Source organism: Equus przewalskii, chromosome 11 (assembly GCF_037783145.1).
Source record: "Equus przewalskii isolate Varuska chromosome 11, EquPr2, whole genome shotgun sequence".
NCBI classification, from domain to species: Eukaryota; Metazoa; Chordata; class Mammalia; order Perissodactyla; family Equidae; genus Equus; species Equus przewalskii.
The window spans coordinates 30,327,193-30,346,215 of record NC_091841.1 but is presented as its reverse complement, the minus strand read 5'-3'; the positions used below and the strand labels follow the sequence as shown (position 1 = coordinate 30,346,215).

Sequence of the window (19,023 nt, the reverse complement as noted above, 5' to 3'; positions counted from 1 at the left end):
CTGTTCCAGGGAATCCCACCGCTGGTCCTGGATCCCAGGACGGGGATCTGGCCTGAGGCTTTTCTAGAAACAACAGTGACTGCAGGAGCCAGTCTCAGCTGCCCCTTATCCAGTGGGTGGGCATGTTTTGGAGGCTGGAGAGGGCGACTGTGGGAGGCTGGAGAGGGCATGCACCATCCAAGGAAGAGCAGGCACCACGGGGCTCTCATGAGAGTGTGACCTGGTGAAAAATGGGGCTATGTTGGGGCCGGCCCTGTGGTGTAGTGGTTAAGGTTGTGTGCTCTGCTTTGGTGGCTCAGGGGTCGTGGGTTCAGATCCCAGCATGGACCTATGCACCGCTCCTCAAGCCTTGCAGCGGTGGCGTCCCACATACAAAATAGAGGAAGACGGGCACAAATGTTAGCTTAGGGCCAATCTTCCTCACCAAAAAAAAAAAAAAAAAGACAAAAAAGAAAAATGAGGCTATGTCATCAGATGACTTGATGTTTCAAGAGAATGTGCAAATCTGGATTTTTATGTGGATTCACCTGGTTTTTATAGATTAAATCAAGTAAAAGTCTTTAACAAACACGGAACTTATCCAAGGGAGGTTGTCTTGGGCTGGATGCAGCTCATGGTAACACGCCCCCACCCACGGGGGAGGGTGGCAGAATCCGTGTAGCAGATGCTGGTAGGAATGCCTGCCACAGACCTCAGGCCCCCTGCAGGCCACTGCTGGTCCCTGTCTGTGCTGGGGGCTCCACCCTGCTGTGCTCCCACCACACCATTCCAGGGACCAGTAGCAGAAAATGTCTGGCGCTTGGTGTCACGGGGCCTGGGTCCGAGGGATGGCTGTGTAGCCAGCTTGCTGTGTGATGGCAGTGGTGTCCTGCCCTCTCTGGGCCTCTGTGCCTGCCTGTGAAATAACGGTGCCGGCTGACCCCCTGATCTCTGGGGGGCCTTTCAGGGCCAGATCTCAGGTCTTTGTGACATTATCTGCTGGTCTTTCTTCACCCACCTCTACCACCCTCGGCCGAGCCCCAACATCGCTCGCCAGAATTTCTGCAACACTCTCCTTTCTGGCTTCCCACCCCACTGCCGTTTCCACCCACCTGCTGCACTGACCTCAAAATGTGAATCAGATCCCGTCACTGTGCTGGTTAAGACCACTCGGCCCCTGCTGTGGAACTTACCCAGCAACCCCAAAGGCCTCGTATCACTGGGAGCCCCGTGTGAGCTGGTTCGGGCTCCCTCTCCTAGCCGTCTCCTGCTGCCTCCCCTGCCCCTCTGCTCCAGCCACCCTGTCCTTCTTGCCACTCCTGGAACTCACCCAGCACGCTGCTGCCTCAGGGCCTTTGCACCTGCCATTCCCATTGCCTGAACCATCCTGCCTTCCTGCAGGGTTTTACGTTCTGGCTCCTCATTGCTCAGGTGTCCGGGGGCCTCCCTGGCTAACTCAGTCGCTGTCAGTCACCTCCCCTGTTGCCATTTCCATCAGCGTTCCTTTCTTCCTCTGAAATTATCTGGTCCTGGCGTTCATTTTCTAGTGAAGCGTCTGACGCCCTCGACAAGACGTCATCCCCCGAGGGAAGGGGCTGTGTCTGCTTTGTTCCCTGCTCTCTTATTGGACGTTGCATGAATGAATGTCTATGAGGTCTGGGTACCAGTCTCGGCTCAGGTGCAAGGAGCCCTGTGACCCGGGGCACGTCGCCTCCCCACTCTGAGCTTGTTTCCTCGTCTATCAGAGGGGGCTTCAGACCCTCCTGTGGGCTTCACAAGCTCTGGGGGGCCCCACAGAGAGGGGAGGGTTCCCGCGATGCTGACCCCGGGGTGGCCCTCGTCACAGGACTCGGGGACCCAGGGGTCACCGGGTGCTTGGAGCGCGGCGTGCCGAGATTTTCTTGGAGACGCAGGAGCACGAGCACCAGGGGGCGCCCGGGGCTCCCGGTCCTGGTGGTGAGCGAGCCGAGCCAAGGCCGCGGGGCCAGAGGCTCCTGAGATGCGGCCGGCTCACGGGGCTGTGCTCTCTGCCGACGTTCGAGTGTGGAAAATACCCCTTCTTACATGGAATAACGCTGATCATAGGTGGTGGCTTCAAAAAAGCGTCCCCACTTGTCCAGAAGAAGACACTGGCCACCCCAGGATGGTCCCCAAAAGGTTTGGGGGAAATCGTAGGTGCATGAAATCCTACAACTGCTCTGTTGGGGTGGGGGGACTGGGGGTTGGGACTTGGGGACCGTGGGAGAGACTGAGGGAAAGGGGTGACCACAACTCCCAACCCAACAACACACACACGTGTACACGCAAGCACAGGCAGATACACACACGTGCACAGGCAGACACACACACATGGACATGTGTGCACACACAAGCACATGCACACACAGACGCAAGTACATGCCCACACAGACACGAGCACACACATATGCACACATGCATACACGCCCACATACATGCACATGCATGCACACACATGCACACACACGTGAGCACACACACGCACATGCTTATAGACAAATGAGGTCCCAGGAACCTCTAGAAGCATTCCCGCATCTGGCACTAAAGGAGACGGTCACCTAAGTCCGTCCCTCGTCCACGGCTCCCCCACGGGCGGGGGGACCACCTTCTCGGCCCCTTGCGCTTCCTGGGCGGAGGCCATGCGGTCAGCGTTCGAGGCCAGAAAGTGCTGTGTGTCCAGATTTATCTAGATGCCTGCTCAGCCGCATCCTCTGAGGATTTGTGTGCATTCGCTTCCAAAAAGAATGGTTTCCATCAAAGGATGTTTGGTAATCACCTAATTTTTAATACAATATTTATATACAAAAACTCCATTTCAAACTATTTACTGTACAAAAGAAAACAGAAGCATCAGATTGCATGATTTTAGCAAATAAGGAAAATCTACGACACCTCTGGGCTTCAGTCACAGTTGGCGGCTTACGGGAAAGTCGGCGTCACGCCAACCGCACGTCTGAGACAGACGCGCCGTTCTCTTGCCTCCCTTTGGTGACACGTTTCTTTTTATGTGTCCCTTGGTGCTTGAGAAATTTCAGAGAATCGGTTAGTAGAACGGCGGCAAATTTAGATTACTCATGTCATCTATGAGACTGGTCTTTACAAGCTTTGCAAATAATAATTGTCCAACAGTAACATTCCTGTAAGTAAAAATATAGATAAGTGTTACCAAAATAGAAAGCTTTATTAATAAACATCTTTGGTAGTAACAGTATTTTAAATTCCTCTCAATGATATTTGGTTAACTAAGAAAATAAACTCCTTCCACCTTAAAGCTACAGGAAAAAAACCCCTCAAATCCACCATAGAATTGATTCACCAAAAACCCCCAATAAATATCCTAGAGCTTCAGTGTTCCCCGGGCGCCTGAAGCCTTCTTGACACCCTCATGCCGTCTCTAGAAATGCCTCCGAGGCTCTCTGTTGCTGCCTGTGTTCCTCTCATCCTGGGTTTGTCCCACAAGGACAAGGTCGAGATCAGCTGACAGTGGGGACCCCAAAGATGCTGGTCATTTGCACATTCAGGGCCACCTGCACCCCCTCGTTCTCCGAGAGTAAATGCTAAGCGCCCAGCCCCCTGAGTGGACAGGGCCGGGGCACCTCTCTTTCCGACCAGGGTGTCTCGGTTTCTGAACCGACAGAAGGAAAAGGGGGTGAAAAGTCATCTCGCTTTTCTGACCCAGAGGCAGGTGACGCCTTTTGGAACCGGCACCGACATCATTTATTCCTTATCGGTTTCTCTGTCTCCCTCGGGTGTCACCCGAGCTTTCAGCCAATGCCTTGGACTCCCATCCACCTGCGCCTCTCTTAAGGCATCGGGGGGACTGAAGAAGATTTCTGGAAGCTTCTGTTCACCGTCCACCGCACGGGAGACCCGAGGTCTCCAAGAATCGTTCCTGCGGAGCCCCCGACATTCGCTGCATGTCATCACCCTGCCCCTGCAATCGTGATTAACCTCGAAGACTAAAGATAAAAAAATTCCCTGCATAATGGTTTTGTGCAAAAACAAGGAGGAAAAAAGAGACAGAAAAATGTTGTCCTATCAGAATGTGGTCTTCCCTGTTTGCAGCAAACACAGGAGCCACCAGGCCCGGGGAAGGCGAGAAGCCACCCGCCCGGGAGAGGGTGCCCGTCGCTGGGGCCACCGGAGGCCGCTACAGGGCGCCCCCGGGGTACTCGGCGCTGTCCGGGCAGGCTTTGGGGTTGTGGTTGTTGCACGGCTCATCTTTCTTCCGATCCTTCTCCATCCACGTGTCCAGCAGCTGCTGCTTGCCTTGCTCCTCCCGCATGAACAGCTCCACCATCAGCACCTTCTCCTTGTGGATCTGCTGGCTGATGTCCTTGGGGATGTCCGGGATGACCCAGTCCACAAAGTCGCTCATGAACATGACCAGGTTCTGCAAGGAGAGTCAGCGTGTGGGGGTGCGAAGGAGGACCCTGGAGATGCTCCCCATCTCTACCTGCACCCCACCTGGCAGCACCTCACCCCGTCACCCGGCCCTGGGACCTCAGGCACATCCTCTGAGCTCCCCGGGCCTCCGTTTCCTGGAAGGAATAAACGAGGCAGGACCCCACCCAGCGGGCCCTCCGGAAACGTTTGCTGACTTTCTTGAAAGACTCTGAGCTCAGTAAATAGGAAAAGTCGGAAGGATTCTCGATCCCTTGGCTGGGAGGCTGGAGAAATGATCCGATCGGTCACGCATCACCAAATATAACGAGTCTTAAGGCTTGAAGGAAAATAGCTAAAATAGGAATCGCACAGAAACGGAGGGAACCGAAACTGTCTACTGGTTCTGCAGGCCCCTCTGCAGTTTGCAAGGCCCCCCCGCCAGGGTCACCCTGAGCGTCTGCCCCTCACTGCAGAGATTCTGGTGCACAGTACGCAAATGAGTTGGTTTTTATAGAAAAACCGAAATCTCTTTGCTTTTTAGACTTCTGTCCAGGGATCAATTGTTAGCACGTCTGGCTGAGTCAGTTGCCTTGTCATGGACGGTGCCGGGGCCCCCAGATGCCCCTTCCTTGTTGGCACTCCCAGCCCCCGGCTGTGGCCAGTGTTGGCTGCGAATGCTCACAGATGTCCCCTCCCCAGGGAACTGCTCCCTCCCGTCTGTCTCCGTCTTCCAGGCCTGCACAGCCCACAGTCAATGACCAGCCAACACGGGCTGACCAGACGGGCTCTCTTGCCTCAAGCTGGGATTCATGCTCTGGAGCTCCCCGTGGGATGAGGTACGGCTATCTCCAGCTGGGATCCTTCCTTGCTGAGCTCCCTCCCCTGTCCGGGGGCCTCCCTCAATGACCCACTTGCGCAGAATCCTTGTCTCAGGCTCTGCTTCTGGGGAACCTGGCCCCAGACACTTGTTCTGACTGCAGAGTGTTACGGAAAGCTGACAGAGGAGGCAGCAGGGCCTCAGGGCGTGGAAGTCCTGTTTGAAGCCACACTGTGTGTAAGGGGCAGAGCTGGAGCTTGAACCCCCTTCTTGAGATTCCAGGTGCTAGGGGGACACATGTGAATGGGACCTTGGCAGGGCCCAGGTGGCTATGGGTGCCTTCCCATCTCTGGGACCTCAGCCTCTGCGTGTACCAGCTGGCTCTCTGTCTGGGGTCCTGTCCACTGGGAATCACCCTGGCTTCAGCGTTAGCCCACTCCCCTCCCCAGAGTCTGGGCCGGGCGGGGCTGGGCCCCTGGAGCTCACTGCCCTCCTGTCTGTACTGGCCCTGTCCATGGGGGCGGGGGGACATCTGCTGCACAGAGATAGTGAGAGACCGAGGGGAGAGACCGAGGTGGGGGGGTCTCCCTTCCTTCGTGTCTCCTTCAGTGAGACCACTCACACTGAGCTGAACCTGCCTTCTCTCCAGATCAGTCCAGACGCTTCCACCAGTGCTGGCCCAGCCCCCTGCCTTCCTTGTACTCCTGAGGGTCTCCTGGGACCTGTCTCTGGACAGGGCCTGGCCCCCCTCCTTGGGGGTCCCTCTTGGGGTCTCCAGGCCCCCGAACCCCAGACGCCGGCCAGCTCCTGCCTTCCTGAGCCTGTTCTGGGCCCAGAGCGCCTCCCCAGGATCTTGGTTCCCGAGCCCGACACAGACAGGCCCTGCGCACCTGGAAGACAATGACGAAGGCCAGCCGTGCTGCCAGGACGGCCCAGAAGTCCTTCGAGATGTCGTACTTGTGCTCCGACCACGGGGGCTCCCGGTAGTCTTTGTACCTGCCAAAGAGCCGGCAGTGAGGGCGGGTCTTTGAGGGGAAGCCGGGGTTCTGGCCGGCCCCGTGGAGCTCGGGAGAGAGGGTCAGGGCAGCCTGAGCCGGATCCCACGCCGCCACCTCCAGGAAGCCTGCCCTCCCTGGGGAGGACGCCCCAGCCCAGCCCGCTCGCACAGCCAGCCAGCCTCGCTCCATGTTGGGGGGAGGCTGGGACCCACCGGGGGCTGGGCAGGGCCCAAGGGGCTTTGTGGGAAATGCAGACACTAGACAGGTGGCTCTGGGACCGCCTGGTCCAGGGTTCCAGTGGAAGCCTTTTTCCAAAGTGAAATTGCACTTGATGCCCCAGTAGGTCCCCCAGAGCCAGTGGGGACCCCCGGGTTGCAGGGGGGTGGGGTTCCCCAAGCCTGGGCCCCCCTCACCCCAACCCAACCCCATCGTTCACACAACTCCAGGCTGGGTTCCACGAAACACAGTTTGAAAACCACCTCTCCCTCTTTTCCAGGAAACTACTGGAAAAAAACTAAACATCTTATCAGAGTTGCTGGTGTGGGTGTGGTTGGGGCCCTCGGGTGACTGTCCCCAGGCCCGCCCTGCCCCGGGCGCTCTGGGGCCCTGTCCTCTCCTCCAGCTGCGGCCTCTGGGCGCCTCCCTTCTGTCCCTACGTGACATGAGCCCACCTACTCCGGAGTCACCACCTGGGGCCGCGGCCCAGGGCCTTCCTGCTCGGAGATGAGCTCGGTCACCCCTCGCCCCTGGTCCCACCACTGTGCCCGGTCCCGTGGAGCAGGGTCTTTGCTCCGTCTGTCCACTACCGGAGTGACGGGCCCTCCTGTGCTCAGGGCGTGCCATGTCCTTTTTCAGAGGCCCGGAGACGTCCAGTCTGGGGGGGGTGCAGCATGGGGGCAAGAATCCGGGGTCCTGTCTCCACCGAGGCCCCCCGACTGCTCCCCGAATCTGGGCGGGGGGAACACGTCCGCCCGGGCGTGGCCTTCCCGGGGCTGCTCCCGTGCTGTGCTGTGTGTTGGAAAAGCTTCCCCACAGCTGGCAGGGAAAGCCCGTTTCTAGACGTGGGGCCGCAGGTGCGCCCCTGCTGGTCCCTGAAGAGCTGAGGGCCAGCCCAGAACCCAGGAGAGGAGGCGCCTGGCCCTGGGGCCCAGACCCAGAACCAGCGGCCGCCTCGCTGGGTGTCTCTGCACGATCACTTGGCATCTCTGGGCCTCTGTTTGGCCTTCTCTCACTGAGCCACAGCACAAGCATTTATTAAGCAGCTACTACATGCTAGGTCCCGTTTCAGGGTTGAAGATTCAGCAGGGGAACACGACAGACGGGGCCCCCGACCCACGGAGGTTTATGTCCAGAGGGAGCTGCAGGGGAGTCTCTGAGGAGCCATTCAGTGCTCAGCTGCCAACCCCAGAGATAAGATCGGGCCTGAACACACACTCTGGTGCCAGCTGCCGAGTGACACAGAAGTTGTACAACCTGCTCTCCAATGGGAACAGGGAGCCCTCGTTCTCCCAGTGTCAGAAGCCACACACACTTGTTCCTCCCTCTTTCTATACTCAAGGCCAGCCACCCTGGGATGCTGGGAAACGTGTTTGGGTCACCTGGCAAACTCCTATGCATGCCTCAAAGCCCACTTGTAGACCTGTCCAGAGGCCACCTCCTGCCACCTGTGCTGACCTCCGCCAGAGATGATCTTATTTTCTCCCTTGCTTAGCTCTCAGCCTTTTCCCTTACTGAGTCTGCCAGCTCCCCAGGGGGAAAGATAATGCCCTCTCTGGGGGTGGCTGGGAGCATTAAATGAGACAATGCCCGTTTCCGCACAGGAGTAAATGGTACCAGCAGCGACCACAGCTCTCAGCTCTGCCGCCTCTCCCACACCGGCCGCCCGAGGCTGGGCTGGGCGCTGTCTCCCCCCGACTGCCAACTCCTCTGGGTGGCGGCCTGACATGGGTGCGGCCAGCGGAGGTGTGGGGCTCGCAGCACCTGTGGCACACGATGCTGGCCAAGGGTGGGGCAGGGCCGGGCTAAACCGGAACCCTGGGGAGCAGAGGGGTCTGGCCCCCAGTCTTCCATCTCTAGGGGGTTAAAGCAACCAGACACTTAAAAACGGGGTCTCTGCCCTGTCTCTGCGGCCTCTCCCCGTGTGGCCAGGACACCCCGACGGATGCCTGGGATGGGGGGGCTGCTTTCTTAACCAGGGCCTGCAGCTCGATGGCCCGTGTCCTCCTGAAAACCGGAGTTCACCCTACAGACATCAACACCGACATGGCGGAGAGAATTTCTAGTAAAATCACTCTTCCTGTAAAATTTGCTTTTAGTTAGAGGTCCAGCTTGAGTGTGTTCTTGGCGTGGAACGTTCACACATGCAGAGAAGGCGTTGGTGCCACCCGACCCGCGCAGAGCCGGGCCCGAGGCTGGGGGGGCCGGTCCCGCCCGCAGCACGAGCCTGTGCAAGGGCGGGGACGGGGGCCTCTCAGTCCCTTCCCTGGACGTCCCGCTCCCCAGCGCCGTGTCCTCCCCGAGGGGACCACGCAGAGGGTCGGGGCAGATCACTCCAGGCCTTTCCCGGGATGCACGTGCCCACATATGTGTGCGCGGGACCGCGTGGGGGTTGGGATTCTGGAAGCCGTGTTGTGTCCGAGTCTGGCTGGGTCGCCTGCCCTCCCCACGGCAGACCTGCTCCACCTCGTCCCCACTTCCCGCTGCTACACCGGGTCCCAGAGGAGGGGCTGCCCCCGCCCGGAGCCGGCACACACACAGGGCATCCTGAAATTGTCCTTCAGTCACTCAGGCCCCCTGGGAACATCTGCCACGGGGCCGCCAGCAGCGGCACCCACGCGGGGTGGGTCGGCTGGCCTTTTCCAACGACCCAGGTGGTTCTGTGTTTCCGTCTCTTGGGCCTGTTTTTTTTTTGCTGCAGCCACAAGCCGCTTCTTGTTGCTGTCACCTCCCTGCACCCCGGCAGTGTCCTCCACTCCCTGATGCTCAGCCGAGGGGGACGGAGACGCAGAATTAAGCTCAGCAGAATATGTGCCGAGTCAGAGCAGACAGGCTGGAGGACAGCCTGCCCTGTGCGGAAAGGGGCCGGCTTCGTGGCACGGGCTTTGTGACGCGTATTTGGGCCCCTGCGGCCTCTGTGTTCTGAGTCTCGGCTGGCTGGAGACAGTTCAGACCGTCCACGGTGGCTCAGCAGGCTGCGATCACACCGTCTCTCGATCCTGCTTCCCTGCTCTCAGCCTCACTGCAAAGCCAGAGGTCAATCGTGCAACAGTCCTCTGTGTGCTGGCCCTGGGATGTCGTGCCCCTGCCTGCTCCTTCTGTCTCATCGGCCCCCTCGTCTCCTGCTACACTTCGTGCTCCAGGAGGACGGAGCTGGCTATGGGCACCACCCTCAGAGTCTCAGCTCTCTGCTCCTCCCCCTGGAATGCCTCCCACTGCCTCCACCCTTCACCTGGGCTTCCGGCTCCTAGCACCCCTTGAGACTGACCTGTTTAGGCTTCTGTCGCCCCCCTGCATCGAGGACCCCGGACGGCAGGGACATGCCACCTGCTCCCAAGTCCCCAGCCCCCAGCCCAGGCTGGCACGTGGAGGCTGCACAGCGAACGGCCAGGCCCGGCTCTGCCTCGCACTCCCCTGTCCTTGTTCTCGCCTCCCTCTTTCCCGGGGCCTTCCTGCGTGTCTGGCCAGCTGAAGGGGTCCTGCAGGTTTGACTATCTCCGCTATCTGTCGCTTTTGCCTGCCCAGCATCCAGCATCCCTTCTTTGAGTCACAGCACTTCAGTTTTCCTTGGGAGCCCCCCAGTTCTCTGACTATGACCCCACACCCTGGCACATGACCGAGGCCTAGACAGTAAGAGCCCCCCACCCCTGGCAACGGCGATTAGTTCACAGATGGGCCTGTGATGCAAGCAGGCCAGTGAGACTCGATCCTGGGATTTTTCTGATTACTGGGAAAGAGAAATTCTTCTCACCGGGACTCCTGAGCAGAGAGGTTATAAAGCTGCAGAGGGATCCTTTCTGCCTGCCAGAAAACGACGCCAACATGGAGGAATGCAAAGCTGGGAGGCAGTGCCAGAGTGGGGCCTGATGGCAAACTGTAGCCCCTGGATCCAGCCATGCCTGAAGCTATCCTGGACTTCTTAGTTAAAGGAACTAATAAATCACCTCCTACGCCCACCCCAGGCATCTTTTCTTTTCCTTGAAGGAAGGTCACGCTGTTCCGTGACCTGGTCCTGAAAGAATCCTGGCTCCAATCGGAGTTTTCCCAGAAACCCACCCAACGTGGCTCTTCCAAGAGAGAAGCCGAGAGAGCGGTACCTGCAGATCTGCACCTCGTAGCCCAGGTCCAGGGGGTCGTTGGGGGCCGTGCCGTTCTGGAAGTCGCTGACGTTGAAGGAGGAGAGGGTGTGGTTGACGAAGCCGTGCATGGTCCCGTTCTCACTGTACATGTAGAGGTACACCAGGCGGGGGATGAAGTCGGACGTGAAGGAGATCACGAAGGCCTGGGACAGGGGACAGCGGGGTCAGCACGGACCCCCAGCTGGGCAGCAGAGGGAGACATGCCCCCCCATGAGCCACGGCGGCGATGGCCCTGGGGCCTGGCCATGTGACACTCTGCCCACAAGTTGACAAATGTGACCACGTGGCTTCGGCACATTGAGTGAACAAATGAAGGGCTGAGGGCACTCCTGTCTGCCCCTCCGCAGCCGGGGGAGGGGGCCCGGGGCTGAGAATGGGACGCCTGTGACGGCAAGGCATGGGGACGAAAGCTGGCCGCCTCTCACTGGCTGTGTGCCCTTGGATAAGTGACCTAACTTCTCTGTGCCTCCACTTTGTTCTTGTCAGACAGGAATAACATCACCACCTTGCGTAAAACCTCGCCTTCCTGGCTTGTTTGAAAAAGGAGGAGGCACGGAGGGGAAGGTGCTTTGTAAACTGTCAAGGTCTGACCCAGCTCATCCTATTCCAGAGCCGCCCCTGGGGGCAGGGCAGGGTGATGCCAGTATCAGAGCCTCACGGCCTGGGGTGAAGCTCAGCTCTGCCTCTTTCTGGCTGTGTGATCTCAGGCAAGTTGCCTGACCTCTCTGTGCTTCGGTTGTCTCACCTCTGTAACAACCCTCTGCCTTCGAGGGCTGTGTGTGCCCTAGTGGATGGGTGCACTGACAGAGCTTAGAAGAATCCAGAACATTCCGGACGCTCTATAAATGCTAGCTGCCATTATTATGGTTGCTGTTGGTGGTTCTCACGAGATGTCCGGCTGGTTCCCAGCTGCTGACAGCACCCTGTGCTCCAGATGGGCCACACCTCAGCGTTTCCGGCACCCCCGCCCCCAGCCAAAGCACGCCCTCCTGCCTCGGAGCCCTGCGCTCGCTTGCTGGGGCGGGATAAGGAGCCGTCGCTGTCCCGTGCTCGCGCTCTGCCTACGGCTTCCCTTGGATGAGCGTTCAAGGCCTCAACCCGGGGGGAGTGGGTGGTCGGCAGGGCTGCCCACAAGCCGGGAGAGCAGTGTCCGCGGGTCCCTTCCGGCTGAGCATCACTTCCGGTGCTGTGGGGACCGAGTCCCAGGGCCTCGCTGTGACCCTGACCCAGCATCCGGGCCGTTCAGCCAAATGACTGACTGTCTGCTCTGGGGAGCCCCACCACCCCACATGCAAGCTTCTGGGGGCTCCGTCCAGCTTGGGCAGCGGGTGGCGGGGCGAGGGTCACCAGGTGGTGTCACCGCGGATGCTCTGGGGCTCCTGGGGTTCACATGCCCGGGATTCAGCCCTGGGCTTTGAAGCACGTGTTGGGGACGGCTGGACAGAGCTAACTAAACCCAGGGGGATCCAGGCCCCGGCAGACTCAGGCAGACCTGGACCAGAGGCCACCAGGGAGCCTGAGGGCTGGTCTGCTGTGACCGAGGGGGCAGGACGCTCGCAGCCTGCAGGCCTGGTGGTAGGAGAGGCTGGGGGGGGGGGGGTGGCACAGTGTGTCAGGACGGGATGCGAGACGCAGGGGAGGGGGACCCTGGGGGAGAGCACTGTGCTTAGTGAGCTGTGTGTGTGTGTGCATGTGTGTGCGTGTGCACGTGTGTGCGTGTGCACGTGTGTGGTTTCTCCTCTTCTCTCCAAGTTTCAGCATTTTCCAACCCTTTAGAGCAGGCATGCATTTCAGGTAAAGGGGAAAGACTATTGGAAAAGAGCAGAATGACAGCCAATGAGGAATCTCTCTGTCTCGTATATTCTCAGGACCCTGGGGAGAGAGTGGACTCAGGGGTCAAGGTGGGCACGGTGGGGAAGTCTGCTCAAGGCTGCAGAAAAAGGTCCAGAAGAATTCGTTACTCCCACCCAGAACTCGCCCGCCCCCTCGACACCTGGGGTCACACGGGGTGGAGGCAGAGACGCCCCCAGCTCCCCGGAGGGGCTCCAGGCGGCAGAGGCCCCGACGTCACTTACGTTGATGATGACGGCCAGCTTCCCGACGCCTCTGAGAATGTTGTACCAGATTCCTGAGGGGAGGAGAGAGGCAGAGTTTAGGGACCTCCGCACCTGGCTCTCAGAAACTCCGGCCGGGGGCCTGGCGGGCGCCGGGTTGGCCCTTTCTGGGGCCTGGTCAGAGGCGCGGGGAAGCAGAGTCCTTGGGGGGGGGGTCCGGGGGAGCCTGGCTGACGACAGAGCCCGCGGCTTGGGCCGGCTCATCAGCTGTTTGTAAGCAAATCGTAGCCTCTAAGAGGTGCCTAAAAACAGCTGGTCCCCAAGTGCTTCTGAGCCATCTCCACGGACTTGTTTGTTTTACTAACTGGCTCAGACGAAGTCTTTTTGCTAGAGAGACAAAGATTCCGTTTGGGCACCGCTCCTGCCCACGTGGCAGGCACTGGACTAGCGCTCTGCTGCTAGGATAACTATGCAGGGACACGCCACAGGTGGTGCCGGGGCCGCCGAGCGAAGCCAGGGCCCCCCCGCCTCCGGGCATGATGATTTGACAGCCGTGCGGTGCGAACTGCTTCTCGTCTGGACGCCTCCTTGTTTCCGTCACCCAGGGCGCAGCTCGCACCCAGTCACATGGACCACCACTCGGCACCTGGGAAACGCATGCTCCCCCGCTGGCCTCCCTAGCAGAGCCCGAGAAGGACGCGCCTCCTCCGAGGGCCCAGAGCGGGCCCTGCTTGTTAGGGCGTCGATGCTGTGACTCCTGGAAAGGGGCCAGGCGCCCCCTGCCCGACCACTACCCTCACCCTGAACTTGCCTAGGGGGCCAGACACACGGCAGGGGCGGCGTTGGGTTGGGAGGCCAGTCCAGGCGCTCTCCCTCCCCGCCCCGAACCAGATCCCTGATGGGCGATGACAGACAGCACCCGTCTCAGAAAGGGCGGGAGCGGAAGGACTGGGTGTCGCTGTCATTAGGGAAGAATGTGGCAGATGGGGTTTGTCTCCCCAGGGCGGAGATGGCGCAAGACCAGGGAGAGCTACCCACGGGCGTTTCTGCCGAGCTGCGGGCACCTCCAAGGCCCATTTTGGGGGTGATGCTGTGAACTGCAAAGACAGTGGGAGTGCAGCCCCTTGTGGCCCAGGAGCTAGAAGCCACAGGCTCCGACGCAGCCCCCGAGGTCAAAGGGTGAAGTGTCCAGATCTGTTGCTCCCCAGTCCCGGCCGATGACGATTCCGGGACAGCCGGCATGTGGTGGCTTTCTGCCAGGCTGGGCAGGAAGCGGGGATCACCTTCTTGGGTCCTGTCGGAGCCCTGGCGCCAGGCGAGCTACGACCTAACCCGAGACGGGACGTTTGTCGTGGTGCTGTCCCGTCTTCCCCACTGGAGCGGGTGTCTCAATTTGCTTTCCTGCCAGAAGTGGTGGCAGGAATAGTCATGTGGCTCTGCATGGCCTCGGGGCACGGTCGGTCCACCCCATCCCATCCGTCTCCCCGGAAGGAAGGAAGAACATGGGGTGCAAGTGAGCGGAAGATGGCACAACTGGCGGTCACACATCTGACTGTCCTGCCCAGATGCTCACGGCTGCGTGTCGTGGGGGCTGGGAGCCCTTTCCTAGACTCCAAGCTCCCGGGGTGGGGCTGTGAACTGCACGCCCTTGTGTGTCTCCTGGGTCCAGCACAGTGCCTGGCACACAGGGCTTGGCACTGCTGGGTAAATGTTTGCTGAGTGACTGCGTGAGCGTAGAAAGCCTTTCCCACCAGACTCTCGATGCCAGAGCAGAGGTTGCAAAACGGCGGCCTGCGAGCCACAACCACGTGCATGGGTGTTCTGTGGGGTGTGCCCGCGACTTAAAAGGTGTTGACGGATGTTTACAAATCAGGATGACATATTTTTTAAAATCTCGACTTGCCACTTCTGAGCGAGCCTCAGGCCTGGTCACAGCGGGCTGGCACATCTCGGGGACAAGAGCTGGCGGTGGCACCCCGTTCTGCCGGGCCGTGTAGGCAGCTCTGTTCTCCGCCCTGTGGGGCCTCCCTTTACCCGCTGAGAGAAACACTCATCTAACCCAGGTCCCCACTAAAGTGGGGTGACAAACACTCAAGGAAGATGGGAACGGGCGTGTTGCCCTGTGGCCGGGAGGGCATTCCTCCTCCTTCTGATCATCCCCTTGTTCACGCGGCCAGCCCGGCCCTGTAGGGTCTGAGTTTGCGACCTCTGACTTGGGTGGGGTGCGGTGAGCCCCGGCAGGTCGAAGCCTCAGGCAGGGGGCTCCCGCGGGACGCGGCGTCTGAGCTCGGCACGAAGAGACGGTCTGGGGTCGGCCCAATGGGCCGGGCGAGGGGACGACGGGACACAGGAGTGACAAGGCTGGGAGACGGGCTGGGCCAAGGAGAGCCTCCCAGAGCCCAGAGCTGAGCCTGTCCTGCAGGCGCTGTGATGCCTATACGTCCAGGCCGACGGTCCTCTGCGTGGTCCCCAAACCAGAGGCACGGGCACGGGTTTACAAAATGTAAACCCAGGACGCCAGCCTCTGCCCCGGGATGAGCCTCTCTTGGAGCTGCGACCCTCCAGGGCGAGAATAACGCTCTGACCATCTCTGGGCGCAGTGGGCTGCTGTTCTCTGGGCAGAGTCTCTGGGCTTCATTTACAAAAAGCTTGCAGGGGGAGCTGCCTTCTTCTGCGAGGTGCCTCTGCCGTCCAGGGGACCCACGTCCAGGGGCTCCTCATCGTGCTGCCCACGTACAGGCCCAGGAGCCGGTCGAGCAGAGGCTCCGGAGGCGCCGAGCTTGTGAGCAGGAAGCGGGTTAGCCCGGTGTCAAAGGTCAGAGCTGGGAAGCTGGAGGCGGTTCCGAGGCCTGGGTCCGCGCCGTGACTCGCCACGCCGCCCTCTCCGTGGCCAGGCAGGGGCATCAAGGCGCCTGTGCTTTGTGGCAGAGCTTCCCCAGCCACACCCCGCGCTGTGGGTCCGGGTCATGGGGGCCACTGGGGCCCTCTGCCCCCTCGGGCCGTGCACGGATCACAGGAAGAATACAAAAGTCTCTTCAAGGAAAAGTTACAGTCCAAGGAGCCAGAAACAAACCCGTGAAAGGAGGATAGATTATGTCTCCAACCAACCACACAGGAACCAGGAAGCCAGCTGCTGACCCGTAAGAACCGGGGAAAAAAAACGAGGAGCTGTGAGTGAGTGAAAACCCTGGAGACACGGGTCCCAGCATTGCTAAGTCGTGGGAAAGACAGAGCCGGGGAGGTGGGCGTGGTGCCCCGTTTCCCCTGGTGGGTTTGCGAGTTTTCCGAGGCTGCTGGAGGGACATCCTAAACCAGGGCTTTGCCAAGCGGAGGACGCCAAAGCAAACACACGCCCGCAGAGGACTCGCCCGGGGCCTCCGGGCGCCTGAGAATCAGGCCTTTGTCAGGAGCGAGCCACGGGGAGGCCACGCTCTTTTCTTTCCTGCCCTGGGCACGGGGCTCCAGAATTCCAGGGCTGTGCTGGGAGCGCCTGGCACTCCGCCCCGGCCGCCCTCGCGAGGCCTCGGCGGGCAGCGGAAGCTTTTCAGGGCAAACCCTCTCCTCCAGGAGGCGTGTGTGTGTGGGGGTCGCACCTGGAGGGACCCAAGGCTTCAGGTCTCGGGTTCCAGCTCAACTCTGTTGACCAGCTGACCTCAGCCTCCCCATCTGGAAAGTGTGACCAAGGATGTGCCCAAGCATCCTCGGGAGGCTCCTGGGGGTACCCGACGGCAGAAAGCCCCGGGAAGAGTTCACTATGGACCCCGATCTCCAGCGTGTCCTCACGGCAGGGTGTGCTGTGCTTACGGACCCTGGGGCCCATCCCCTGGAGCTCCACAGGGGGCCCGCGAGTACCATCCGAGGCCTGGATCCAGCCTGGCCTGTGTGTGGACAGCCCAGAGCCGAGAGTGGCTGTCTACGTTTTTAAGCGCGAAATGAAAAAAGCGTGAGAAACAGCCTTTCTGTGAGAACGGCTGCTCCAAGCCTCGAGCATGCGGCCTCCTGGTCCACAACGATGAACGTTCACTGTCGGCCTTCACGGAAACCGCGCTGAGCTCTGAGCCGGCGCGTCAGCAGACCCACTGCCGGCCTCTGGGACGGAGGGCTGTGGCTGAGGGGCAAGGCTCGCTCACCGCCCCCCCATGAGGCGAATCCAGGGCTTTTAAAGCCTTTTAAATCATAAAGGAAACCCTACAGAGGGCGTGAGCTTGCTGAGTCCTCACTGACCCTGTCGGGGTCGCCCAGCTAGGAGGCGACAGATGCACCCGGCACAGATGCGGGGTGCAGGCAAACCAGGTGAAATCACCGCCATCCGGTTGGAATCGTGAAAACGGTAATTCCGTCCAGTTCCACCCAAGAGGCCGCACCGCGTAAGGGAAGCCAGAGTCCACGTGGTCTCTGAGGCGGATGGCGGAGAGCTGGCCACCGGGGGCCGAGGTGCGGACGGAGGCAGGGCCGCCGACAACAGAAGAGAGAGCACGGCCGGGGACCGCAGAGCCCGAGACGGGCGAGCCAACGCCAAGGGCTGGAGAAGCTCCTGGAAGCACTGACGAGGCCCCCACATTTTTGCAACCTGATGTTTGGGCCACAAAAGCACAACGTGCAGACGTCCCGCCAGGCTGGCGGGCAATCCTCATTTCGTGAAACGACAGAATCCCCAGCATGTGCTTCCAGCTTTGTTTATTCCCAGAACTAGCACCTCTGGGTTCCAACCGAACTGTGTTAAATCGGAGATGAATGAATACATTCTTGTAATCTTCCGTCTCATTTCAAGATAAAGTCCCAAAAAAGACTTCTTCGTTTTCATTTTGAAAACTGGGTCCCGGTTTGAGCTGATTCCCTTTAAGATCGGATGGGCATCGTCCTTGTAGGTGTGCTCGTGGCGCCGCCCGCTTGGTCTCCCCACATTCCTGACTGTTCCCGGACAGACGGGCGCCCACATTAAATACCCCTGGCGACAGGGAGCTCACCACCCCACAAAGAAGTCTGCTCTGGTTTTGATAGCTCTGTTAGGAAGCTGATCCTTATCTGACATTGAAAGGACCACGCCCAGCCCCTGCTCCACGTGCATGTGACACCCCTTGTGGGTGGTGTGGGGTTAGGAGGCCTGGCTGCTCTCCGCCAGACCTGGACGGGCAAGGCTCTTCCTTCGTCAGCGGAAGGGGCTCCCTCCTTCCTTCCTGTGAGCATCACGTGAGTGGGTGATGTGCTGTGCAGGAAGGCACCTGCTAACACAGCAGCCCCCCTGGTCTGGCTCTGTGCTCCGGGGCCACACAAACGTCCGGGGCGGGAGTGGGCGTGGAGGACCCGCCGAGAGGAATGCATCTCGTGGGCTTTCTGGAGCAGCAATTGCTGAGACACTCCCTCTTCCCAAATGTCCTCTGTGCCCGATACGTCTTAGGACCTCAGGGGCTGGGGTGGGGGGTTAAGGCGCCCTGGGGTCTTGCATCACCCCCACCCGAGCCCCTGAGTGTCACCCAGGGGAGGGGCAGCAAGGAGCCCTTGGGGACGCTGTGCCTGATGCCACTTTGCCGGCTCTGCCTCCAGCTTCTGGGGAACAGGAGCCCTTCCCCAAGCCCGGCACGCGCTCGGAACCTGCTCCCGAGGGCCACTCACCGATGTCCTTGGCTCTGACGGCCACCGGCCTGCGGAGCTCGGTGACGAACTTTTTGGCGTCCAGGCGGATCTCGATGATGTTATTCAGCAGCGCGAACAGCGGGGCCAGGGGAAAGGAGGCGACGAACAGGGTGACAAAGCCAAACTGAATGACTGCAGAGAGCGGAGGCCGAGGTCAGCACGCGCCGTCCCTTGTCCCACGGGCCCGCGAGCTGAACGACCCCGGGTCTGGCAGGCGGCCCCTGCCTCAGACGCGCTCACCTGCACCTGCGTATGCAAGACTTTTGGGGTACACCCACTGTGACCCCGGGTGACCCTGGGTGACCTCAGATGACCCTGGGCTGGGGGAGGATGCTAAATTTTGCTCTGTCCTCAATGTAGACTCTTGAATAACGGGCATGTACTTACTTACAAGTCTAATCTTAAAAACTCATCCATAATGGGAAAAAAGACCCTGTGAGCAGAAGGGCCAGCCTCAGTCATCCTGCGTCGGGGCTGGGACAGGCCCTGAGCGAGACCCTAGGGTTTCCATCAGCCAGAGGTGCCCGGGCCCTGGGGGCCTGCGTCTCTGTGAGCCCCCAGCGTCCCCTTCCATTGGGCCTCGGGGAGCCGGGCGGGGACCCTCTGTCCGGACAGTCTCGCCCCTCGCTCTGGCTCAGGATCCTCAGCAGCAGCCCGGCCCTGGGGTATCTCCGGCCCCCAAGGCTGCAGCCGGCTCGGGGCCGGCTCCTGGAGGGGTCAGGGAAGGGCTGTTGAGCGGAACGGAGCGGGGAGGCTGGTTCAGGAACTGTACGGCGGGAGCC

General features: G+C 60.3%; 1 protein-coding gene across 16 annotated transcripts in view; it reads right to left on the bottom strand.

Annotated features, from left to right (window-relative positions):
- Nucleotides 1-2,761: 2,761 nt before the first annotated feature.
- The window catches only part of ANO1 (anoctamin 1), a 168,342-nt gene continuing 152,080 nt past the window's right edge, over nt 2,762-19,023 (bottom strand). For all 16 annotated transcript variants that reach the window (XM_070564372.1, XM_070564377.1, XM_070564379.1 and 13 more), the window contains 5 exons: nt 18,221-18,373; nt 12,629-12,681; nt 10,512-10,696; nt 6,091-6,196; nt 2,762-4,390 (listed from right to left, as the gene is read on the bottom strand). In XM_070564372.1, the coding sequence (XP_070420473.1) occupies nt 4,148-4,390; nt 6,091-6,196; nt 10,512-10,696; nt 12,629-12,681; nt 18,221-18,373 (740 nt within the window). In that variant the 3' untranslated portion in view covers nt 2,762-4,147. The remainder of the gene's footprint in view (nt 4,391-6,090; nt 6,197-10,511; nt 10,697-12,628; nt 12,682-18,220; nt 18,374-19,023) is intronic.